A 10,729-nucleotide genomic window follows, 5' to 3' on the forward strand; every position below is an offset into this window, starting at 1 on the left:
CTTCGATCTGCTGTTGCCATAACTCATCATGATTGAATCCTTGGGAAACTGAAGAGCTGTGCTTTTAATTCAGATGTCTAAAATACTCAGCTTGATACTCAGGATTCATCTTTTCTACCACTAACTCTATTTCTGTCTGCGAATTTGGCTGAACTCTGAACTCCTGTTCCTTACTGTCATACAGATGGGCCCATTGCCTGCTGGTGCTCAGAGCTTATTAGAAGTAGCCTCTGATTATTTCTTTCTGGGGATGGAAACTTGCACAAAATGAGCATGGGTGTTCATTCTCTTAGGCTTTCACGTCATGGGGGCAACTTACAGCACAGACTGCTGTGGCTGTTGCTCATAATGTGACATTTGTGGTCTGAATTCATATTCCAGTGAGAGAAAAGGCTAATCAGCCTCTTCTGCATCTACAACGTTGCTGATGCAAGATAGATTAGGGCCAAAGTGGGGAGGCAGCTGCTGTCTGCCACAGAGATGTTCCCTGTAGGTGCCAGACTCTCATTTTCTCTCATCATTAAAGCTCTTTGCAGGAAGATGTTTTTCTTGGAATTGCAGTGATTTTCTTAAGAGGCGAATCTTTGACCTGGCTGAGCAGCAATCCTACATGAAGAGGCAGTGCTGTACCTGCAGTTGTTACCTTCAGGATATCAGGGCGCAGTCCCCTGCTGGAAGGAAGGATTTGTTTGTGCACAGTGCCTCAGAGGGAAATGCTGGCAGAGCTGCTGCCATATGGAAAGTAATTATGTACCAGAGCTCCTGCTTTGGTGGTTTTATAGCGACACACTTAAGATCACAGAGATCTCTTTGGAGACGCACCGTGCAGCCGTTGTTTGTAAATACTCTGTCCTCTTTTGTTTCTTTTTTTTCCTCCTGGATCCATGTGCCTGATCTCACTGTTGTGCTATGGATTATTCCATGGATCGTTGGACATACTGTGTTTGCTTTTAAGGTCAGGAAAACGCGTGGCTGTTGATCTCTCCTAGTGGCAGGACTTAGCAGTTAGAACAAGCCTGGGGGCATCAGATATGTACAATAAAAGGAGAAATCAAAATCTGAGCAGCTAATTCCAAAACTCTGCTGCACCTGCTTACATTTAAAATGAGGAAGCGTGCAGGCACAGAGGTAGACACAGTTAATTAACAGGGACTGTTCAGTCCATGGGGGGCAATTTCTCTTGTTCTTCTAAGAAGGGGAGTTCTTGGCTACTTCAGAGAATTGCTGTTGCTTTTTCCTCTGTGGTGTGGTTTAAAGATATAAATCCAGCAGTTCCCTGCCAGGCAGAAACCTGCAGCTGTCCTTCCTGTGTCAGTGTGCAGTTTGTTAGCGTCCTCTCGGCCGAGGTCAAAGCATCTAACAAGGTAGCCTTGAAAATTGGAGTTTTCCAGAAGAAAAATACCCTGTGCACATCCTTACACCTGACACTATCGTTTTAACGCTCCAGCAGCCTTTCCCATCCAGCTATGAGACAGGAATACCAATGGCAGAACCTGGAGGTCCCTGCAGCAGCCCGTTTCTGGCATCTATAGCTGATGTAACATGTGCTCTCCTTTTCCTGAGGCAGGCAGTCGGCACCTGGCAGCTTTGTGTAGGTAGAGGTCTGTCAGTACCTGCCATTGCATTTTGTTTATGGGACAGGGATTTATGATGATTGCTTCATAAATGAGAAGCATCTCCAAGTTGTAGTACCAATAACTTGGAAAATATGGCATCCGAATGGCTTCGGTGAACTGGTAAAATGTTTTATAAAGGCAAGGAATGGTTTTCTTTCGATTGCACTTCCCACCTTTCTTCCTTTCTTAAGAAGTGATGTCCAAACTCTTCTGAGAAAACTGGAAAGGAGGAAAGAAAAAGACAGCAACTAGGATGTGGTTATTTGCTCTTGTTAGCACAGCTACACACTGCATGTCCTGAACCCGAGCTCTTTCTTGGCTTTCCCACCGCAGACCATGTCTCTATTGGAGGGCTTGGAGACAGCTTTTATGAGTATCTCATCAAATCGTGGCTGATGTCAGACAAGAAGGACTCTGAAGCAAAAAAGATGTATGATGATGCACTGGAGGTAAGGAGCAGGTTGGAGCGCTGTGTCTTTGGTGGGGGACGTCGTCCATCAGATTGCTTCTGCTGAGTGTTGTGTGTCTTTGGGTTCATCTGATATTCACTCCTCACCCGATCCACTGAGTCTCCTACGGTCTTGCTTTTCATCTCCTTAGGCAATAGAAAAGCATTTGGTCAAAAAATCTGCGGGAGGATTGACCTACATCGCCGAATGGAGGGGCGGCATCTTGGACCACAAAATGGGCCACCTGGCTTGCTTCTCTGGGGGCATGATAGCACTGGGAGCTGAGCATGGTGGAGAAGAGAGGAAGCAACACTACATGGATCTTGCTGCAGAAATTACAAACACATGTCATGAGTCTTACGCACGCTCAGGTAAACCTGTGGGCTGCCTGAAAACCATTAGCAAGGAAGAGTCTGCAGCTTGAGAGACCCCGTTTTCATGTGGCAGAGGGTTGCAGCAGAGTTTGGTGCATCAGCAACATCTTCCTCCCTCCTTCTCATTTTCACTTTTTTTTTATCTAGAAGAGAAAACTGTATGTTGCATAGCAGACAGCTGGAACAGAGGGAGAGACAGATGTGTGCCCTTGTGGCAGAGCTGGGAGATGAAGCCAGAGCTGAATTGTAGGCCTGCCTCCCAGAACAGTCCCAGAACAGTCCCAGAACAGTCCCAGAACAGTCCCAGAACTAACCTTCTCCCAGCAAGACTACAGTTCACGTCTATCCTTTCACATCTCTGTGCAAACAAAAATAGGAGATTAACAGTGATTAACTGCAAGGTGTCCCAGTATATGGAGCAGAGCAGCTGAGAAGACCAGCAGGAGACCTGCAGCTGCTGATAGGAACTGGAAAAATGAAATTACTTATCCCTTCCCTGCTGTTTAAGGAGAGACTGGTTAAGTCTTTCATTTTCACAAGTCCAGTACAATGTATTTCACCTACACAGTGTGCTTATCAGTCAGTGCTTTGGGAGAGCAGTGACTGGCAATGAATGAGAGACTGGGTAAATTTTCTGCCCACAGGGCTTTCAGCAAGATAAGCTTGCTTTGGACTCTACTCCTTTCTTTGAAAGCATCTCTGTAGCTCTTCTGAGCCTGCAGGCAGAAAAGCAGCAGTCACCTTTCCAAGACCTTGTCAAACACATCCTGTCTGCGCTGTTTGCAAAGATTGTTTCACCAAATCAGCACGACTGTATTGGCAGTTGTGGTCTGGCACGCTTACCTAACAAGCTTTAGGTTAACCTGAAATTATATTTGCAAATAAAGCAGGTGGTTGTTTTTTTTAGTGGTCTTTTTTTTTCCCCCCCAGCACTTAGAGAAATAAAGCAAATCACCCGAACTAAAAATCCTCTGGCTGTGAGTGCCTGGAGCCAGTTTTCACCTTTTAACAGTATCCATCAGCATAAAAAGGACAATGGCAGGCCTGCCCACACTGATTACAGTGCTGTCATCTCTGCAGGCTCATTGTGTGCAGAGTGTCTGTGCTCTCAGCAAATAGCACAACTAGCAGACACCATTAGATCCCCATGTAGATAGGAGGGCCCAGAGAAAGTGTGCAAAGTGTGTATAAAAATGAAATGACTGCCTGAAACACAGCCATGTGGTAAGTGTATAGGTGCAGCAAGAGAAGCCTGATGTGGCATGATGATATAAGTAGGTCTTGAAGGCATGATTTGAATAGTAGATGATGTTTGTGAGAGATTGAGAGCTTTGCATAAGGGGCACTCGAAAAAAATCAAGGTACTTGCAATGTTTTATTCATGAAATATCGGTGAAATGGATTAAGCTTTCCCTATCCACATGATGTCCTTTTTCTAAGGCTGTCAGTAGACAAGAAAGAAAGGTAGAGGAAGTGGTTGCAGGTCCCAGGTGCTTCCCCTTATATTTTCCATGCACCAGTGCAGTTGCAGTGTCTCAATCTGCTCTACTGGTGACTGTGAAACAACAGCTCTCCAGTCTGGGAGCAGTGCATCAGTGTCTCAATGGTGGCAGGTCCAGTCACAGGGTTTGACTTTTCTCTTGGAAATGCTCAGCCTCTCTGTGTGCTCTCACCTGGATCCTGACTTGTTTGCAGTGGTGAACTCTGCTCTCTCCCCTCAAATCTGGTCCAGGTCTTTGCTTTTTCAGTTGTATTCACCCTCAGAAACACTTCATCCTCAGCTTAAATGGTAGCCAGACTGTGAGCAGTAACTCTGACGCATGTACACAGGCATGATTGATCTTCTCTACTGACCTCATGCAAGCCCGAGTCAAATGTCTGCCTCCTGAACAGCATAAAAGCACCTGAAGTCTGTTTACTTGCTTGCTCAAACTGATTATTACTGTGTGTGATTTTGTTTAGATACCAAACTTGGCCCTGAAGCCTTTCGTTTTGATGCTGGGACCGAAGCCATGGCAACCAGACTCAGCGAGCGCTACTACATCCTGCGCCCAGAAGTGGTGGAAAGCTACGTGTACATGTGGAGGCTGACACACGATGTCAAGTACAGGCAGTGGGGCTGGGAGGTCGTGAAGGTATGGCTGGGAAACTCCCTTTAGGCTGCTGGATTCTGACAAGAATCTCTCCTTCAAGTCAGGAAAAAGAGTAGAAGTTACTTAAAACGTGAGGGACTGAGAAACATTTGCAGTGGGGCAGAAGTAAGCAAAATAGCTCAATTCAGTGCAGCTTCTTTGCTGGTTGTAGCGAATGTAATCAGTCAAAGCAGCAGAAGTTCATGGAGAGGAGTGCTGCAGCCAGCAAAACCTGATGTTGATGTGACAGCTTTCTGCAAAAAGGAGTCAGCCTTGTACCTGGAGTGCTCTGAACCATTGGTTTCGAGTTCACCAGGGAAAATCAGCCAACCTGGCTTTGCCCTTTGTCTTATTGTTTTCTTCCCTCTACAACTTCCCAACCAGAAAGTCCTTCACCTCTTCCTAACTTGTGCCCTGCGTTGTAGCAGGGACTGCATTTCAGTGGCAGAACCATCATTCATCTGGTGCCCTGGAAAAGAGACTCTGCAGGCAGCTGGAGTTGCCACTTGAGATCTGTTTTTGTTGTGTGTAATGCCAAGGTCAATCAGTCACCCAGCTGAGGCAGTTTATGTTTCTCTTGCTATTGCATTAGAGCTAGCTTTATTCCTGCAGGCTGGAGTAACCACCAGTTAACTTCAGTGACAGGCAGAAGCTGCTACAAACTCTGAATTTGATTTGTAAAGTGGACTTTCAATGCAGCCCATGATTAACGTGTTGGTCCATGCTGTCACGTGTTACTGAGATTTCTTTTCCTTTCTCAGGCTCTGGAAAAACACTGCAGAGTAGAGGCTGGTTTTTCTGGCATCCGAGATGTTTACACCACGGTCCCAACCCATGACAACATGCAACAGAGTTTTTTCCTTGCAGAGACTCTGAAGTAAGTCTGGTATCACAAAGGTCATGTCAGAATACCACAGTTCTTGCAAGATCGACAACTTTGCCAGCATAAATCTCTATTCAGAAAAGTTTTTAACTTTATGTGGGGAAATTTGAGCCAAGGATACAGGTGTGGCAGAGCTTTAGTAGCTTCCTCATGTCCAGCTATTGCTTTAGAGGCAGTCTGCAGGACTCTCATGTGCTAGGTTTACAGAACTCTTCCTGCCATTCGAGCTATTCTAAAAGGAGTGGGAAGCTGTGATGGTTTAAGTGGCAGCTGTCCCCTCAGTCAGGTTGGTGCCCTGCACAAAGGGGAGGTTTGACTGTGGCGTGGCTTTGCTGTGCCTTTGCTGCACATCTGCCTCTGGTGGTGGCTTGAGGTAGCGTTTGTGGGGTGGCTGAGCACAGGTGCTCGCACCATTGTGCTGTGCTTCCTCCGGGATGGCAGCTTTCAGCAAGGGAGTGAAGTGGGCTGTCAGGAAAGCTGTCACCACGCACTCTGGGAGCAGCAGCCCCATCGCATTCTGGCTCTCTTGCGCATGCTTAGCGTCCCACCTGAGCTCCTTTTAATCTGCCTTTGTGTCCATCTTCTTCCCCTTGCCCTGATGGCTGCAGGTACCTCTATCTTCTGTTCTGTGAAGATGACGTGCTGTCTCTGGATGACTGGGTGTTCAACACAGAGGCTCACCCCCTGCCAGTCAACCACTCAAACTTTAAAGCTAAAGCAAGCGTGCAATAGTGAGGCCATTGCCCAGCACCCTGCTCCCACAGCATCAGCAGGTTACTGCATTTCCTTTCCATTAAAGGAATTTGTGTTGTTCCTGAAATGGTATTTTGGGGCACTAGTCCAATTCCGGACAGTATTCTATTGGGAAGATGAAACCATGCACCTTATTTTCCTCTGTGAGGAGCTCTAATAGCCTGATAATGAGATGTTTATTCTGGGCCATACTGAACACAGTTCATAGACATTCCTTTCTACAGAGAATTTATATGAAATCCACTGACTTTGCTTTATAGTGGCCAAAGGACTGGAAGTTTTCCATAGAACACACTTCCCCACAACACACACACGCTCCTCCTCTCAGTTTTTGTTTCATTTTTGCCTTTTATATGCCGTTGGAATTATCACCTTTCTAATTAACAGTTTTCAATAGACTGTGCTTTCTAAGTGGTGTCAAAACTGTAACTGAAGCAAAACCTGTCAGCAAAATTCTTTATCCTGATGTATTTTTATACTCTTTTTTTTCCCTGTGTTCTTAAAACACATTTACCACCCATCATATCTCATTTAACTCTCCATTATCATTTTTGTGCTTTTCTACTTTTATTTAGAACTAAGTGTTACGAATCACTTGTAATAATTCCACTGCTGTAATAGTCAAATCTGTGAAATGGAATATAAGTCTTGTAAAATAAAAAGCATTTCTGGGTTGATCCTACTTTAAAGCCATATGCCAAAGACTTGTTACATTGCTTGTTGAGATGGCTGACAATGCTGGTTGGTTTCAGGAATGTTTCTCCAGATCTGTTGATTTCCAGTGTTACCTAGCCAGAATATGGACAGCACTTCCCATCTGCACCGCTCTTCAATTGCTTGTTTGCAGTCTGCTATCGGTTAGCAGGAGTTCTACTTGATACCTTACTTTCTAGCAAAAAAATAAATAATCCCCAGGTAAGTTGGCTTCTGGAATGAAGTAATAGGAGAAAACGTGAGTAAAAAATTGAAGCTGGATTGTTCAGCGTGTCCCTGCTGTTCACCACGTGTGTCTTCAGTGTGAGACTGAGCAGAAGATGGCTGTGCAGAGTCCCTGGGAGCCCTTGCTTAGCAGTTTGGGGCTGGATGTGGGATGCTTGCTCCTGCCTGTCTTTCTTCTGGCCCCTGCAAAGCTGCACAGCCCTCGGAAGTTGGAGCATTTTCCCCCATTTGAAGTTGCTTGGAGCAAGTTGTGGGAACAAAAGACGTGTTTTGAAATCCATGGTTGTGAATTGCCCAGGAGAAATAAGGCTATCAGATATTATCTCTGTTCCTTGGGTAACACTGTGGACTGGCAAGCTTGGCCTAGAGGAATGGTTATTGGTAAATAAACATCTTGGGAATTAATTGTCTTATCTGTGGGATTTGATTTTTGGGAAGTCAGCTGAGCCCAGATGATATTTATAATGGATCAAGGGAATTCCATACATTAAAACACGTGCTCTTGGAGCCTCTCACAACAGTGTTAGGTAAAACATAACTCCCCGTAGGGTATTTCTGGCTTCCTTTAGGAACAGATCCTTGGTGCAGGGTTAAAACTGCTCTTCTCTTCCACATAAGTGAGCAGGGTTGGTATTAGTAAAGTCGCACACACTTAGGGAGGAAAGCTGCTGCTTTATTGCAGTTCAGCGGCTGTATTGGCAATGAGTTTCCTCAGCTCAGGCCTGTTGATGTAAAGCTTACTGATGGCTAAGTTTGCTTACCACGACACTCGTGTGGAGGTTGGCACCAGTCACACACAAAAAAATAAAAGCTGTTTGTTGCAAACATCCTTAGAATTCATCCTTAGAATTTCCACTCCTGCAGACTGCAGTTCTGCAGGCACCTCTGGCCGTGCTTACAGTCAGTCACTCAAGTCAGTGGATTAATCACAGGCATTGCATTAAGCGTGCCTGCGTTTAGCAGGAATAAAGCCTGGTTCCAAGGATCAGCTCTGTTCTAAGGCACGGCCCTGAGCCACAACTGGGATTCTTCTGCCCTACAGCGGTGCAGGTAATGGAAATGTTTGCCTCAGTGCTGTTCTGAAATGCTTCTGCTCTCTGCTCACTCCTTGGTGCGCCCTGAGCTTGCAGGACTCTCAGTTCTGGGCTTTCAGCTCTTATCCTGCACCCACTCCGTGTGCTTCCCTCTAGGTAGGATTGTGTTTGTCCACATGGGAAACCCCTCGATATTCATACTTCAAGTAGATTAATGGGGTGTTATGCACGAACCAGAGATCTCACTCTAAATGTCTAACAGAAACCATGTGGGAAGATAGGTGTCTTTGGGCTGCTTTCCTGCCTTCTGCTTTCATGCCCCACGTTGGGTGCATGATTTGGCTGTGCTCTAATGAGTGTGGTGGGGATTGGTTAATGGTCAGACTGCATGATCCTAAGGGTGTTTTCCAACCATTGTGATTCTGTGATTCAGTTATGCTGTTGATGCATGGTGTTTTGTACTTTAGAGTCACCTTAGCAGGAAATGTATCAGCCCAGGTTCTTTCCTATTTCCTCTCTTGCATTCAGATTCAGGAACTGAGATGATTGTGTTGACTTTCAGCATCAGAATGTGATCCTGGTTTATGTCTGTAGGGAATTTCCTTTAAATGGAGTTCTGATAAAAGCTCCATCACGTGCTGGAGATGAAAACTAGTAACTGGTAGAACAGCTGGCTGTTGCCAATTGACTGTACAGAGGAATAAGACAAAGCAAACCAGAAAATAAATGCATATCTGATTGTTTCATGTGTGATGCATTGAGCTCCAGCTACCAGAGCTGGCAGTTACAAAGTTCCAGCTGTTACTTCTCACTGCATTGGGTCTGTGGCTTCATTCTGTATGGAGACAGGTGATTAGAATGGAATCAGGAATGCTTTCAATAAGGATTGTCAATGCATTTTGCTGTTGTCAATGCTGTTGACTAGAGAGCCCATGTGAGTGACTTGCTGGAATGGATTGAAAATGCAAGCGAGGAATGCAAGCACATGGGAATTCGGGAGGTGTTGGCTCATACTCTTCTACTTGTGAAATGTCTGAACCAAACTTCACACTGCAGCTTCACTGCCCATTCCTTTTCTAGGTTGAAATGTGTTTCCCACGTCTGCCTGTGTAGTTCTGTGTCACAGTGCATCTACCGTGAGATGCAATAAACGCATCTCAGTAATTCTTATTCCCTTTGAGAGGCCCCATGTGAAGCCAGACTTCAATGCTCCCCGTTCCTTCCTGCTTTCCAAAGGATTTTTTGGGCTGCAGGCTGACCAGCACTCACTGCCTCAGGGGCTGTTCTGTTTCCAGGTACTTTGTCCATTTGTGGGCACAGCTCCGACTTCAGTGCTGCTTTCCATTACGTAAGGATCGCTTTGACTTTAGAACAGGCCAAGTTTCAGGCTATGGGAATGAGGCCATAAATTTAAACAAGGACAGGGTTTCTCTCAGATCATGCCACTCTGGAACATGGAGGTGCTCTGTGTGTTCTGGAGTATGGAAAACCTGTTCTACTCCAAAAAATCTCAATACAAGCTTTCCATTTCTCTACCAAGCTCTTTTTTCTTACTTTTGTCTGGACTCTCCCTGCTGGGAGCAGAGGAATGCAGGACAGTATTTTCCTGCTGGGTGAATTTTCATGATGCAAATCTTCCTCATTATTTCTCTATCAGGAGGATTTCCTTTGAAACAAAGGTGTCTGGGTGGGCCGCAGATGTCTGAATATTTGAAATTCCTCCTCAGCACTGTAATGTGTGATCTCAAGAACCAGCAGCACACAGCCAGAAGTTGGTTTTGTTCTCCTTTGAGGAGAATTGGTTCCCAGCAGATGCCCTGAATTACTTCACCTTTTGTCTTTCATTCTTCTTCCTACCAAATAATTCAACTCTGTCATTTTTTATATGCTTGCTGATGATGCTGGAAATGGTTCAGCTATAAAATGAGCCTCTCTGCTTCTTATCTACACGATACCATTTTGGCTCTGCCAGCCACTCCATCAGGTCTCCTTTTCCATCTGCAGGGTCTGCCATTTCATGTCACCTCTTGCTCGTTCCCCAGACACTCAGGTATATTTATCCTGTTTCAGAGCTGTCTCATCCTGTTATAGTTTATGCTCTAAAAGCACTTGCTAGGTTATTTGAGGTAAACTAAAGCTCTCTACACCTCTCTGTCCAACCTGGTGAGTCAAGGAAAGTTTAAAGCACAGCTCCTTAACTGGAGACCAACTCAATCAGCATCGTCTCTATTCCTATCCATTATTTCAGTGCTTTGTTAATTCCATTCTTCCCATTTCTTCCCCATGGCCCAAGCTGTGCTCTTAGACTGATGGGGCAAAAAACAGTGATAGAGTTTTGTGAACACTTTTTTTCTATAGGGAGCCCTCTGCTCCCTCCCTCTGCCATGCAGATGTAACAGCACTGATTGGAGTGGTAGATAATCTCTGTTTATGTGTTACTGGGTGCATTCTAGTGCACTGTGTTTAGAATAGAATAGTTTCAGTTGGACTCAATAATCTTTGTTGGTAGGTCCCTTCCAGCTGGCAGGCTACCCTGGAACTGAACCAAA

At 45.3% G+C, this 10,729-nt stretch overlaps 1 protein-coding gene across 1 annotated transcript in view; it reads left to right on the top strand.

The window, feature by feature from the left end:
• Positions 1-7,551, top strand: part of MAN1C1 (mannosidase alpha class 1C member 1) — a 42,872-nt gene extending 35,321 nt beyond the window's left edge. Inside the window, exons 8-12 of the mRNA XM_042885008.1 lie at positions 1,950-2,065; positions 2,217-2,436; positions 4,402-4,574; positions 5,333-5,448; positions 6,063-7,551. Coding sequence (XP_042740942.1) covers positions 1,950-2,065; positions 2,217-2,436; positions 4,402-4,574; positions 5,333-5,448; positions 6,063-6,186 — 749 coding nt within the window. The 3' untranslated portion in view covers positions 6,187-7,551. The remainder of the gene's footprint in view (positions 1-1,949; positions 2,066-2,216; positions 2,437-4,401; positions 4,575-5,332; positions 5,449-6,062) is intronic.
• The last annotated feature ends 3,178 nt before the right edge of the window (positions 7,552-10,729 follow it).

This window comes from Lagopus leucura, unplaced genomic scaffold (assembly GCF_019238085.1).
Source record: "Lagopus leucura isolate 7727_CA_CO unplaced genomic scaffold, USGS_WTPT01 Super-Scaffold_100048, whole genome shotgun sequence".
NCBI classification, from domain to species: Eukaryota; Metazoa; Chordata; class Aves; order Galliformes; family Phasianidae; genus Lagopus; species Lagopus leucura.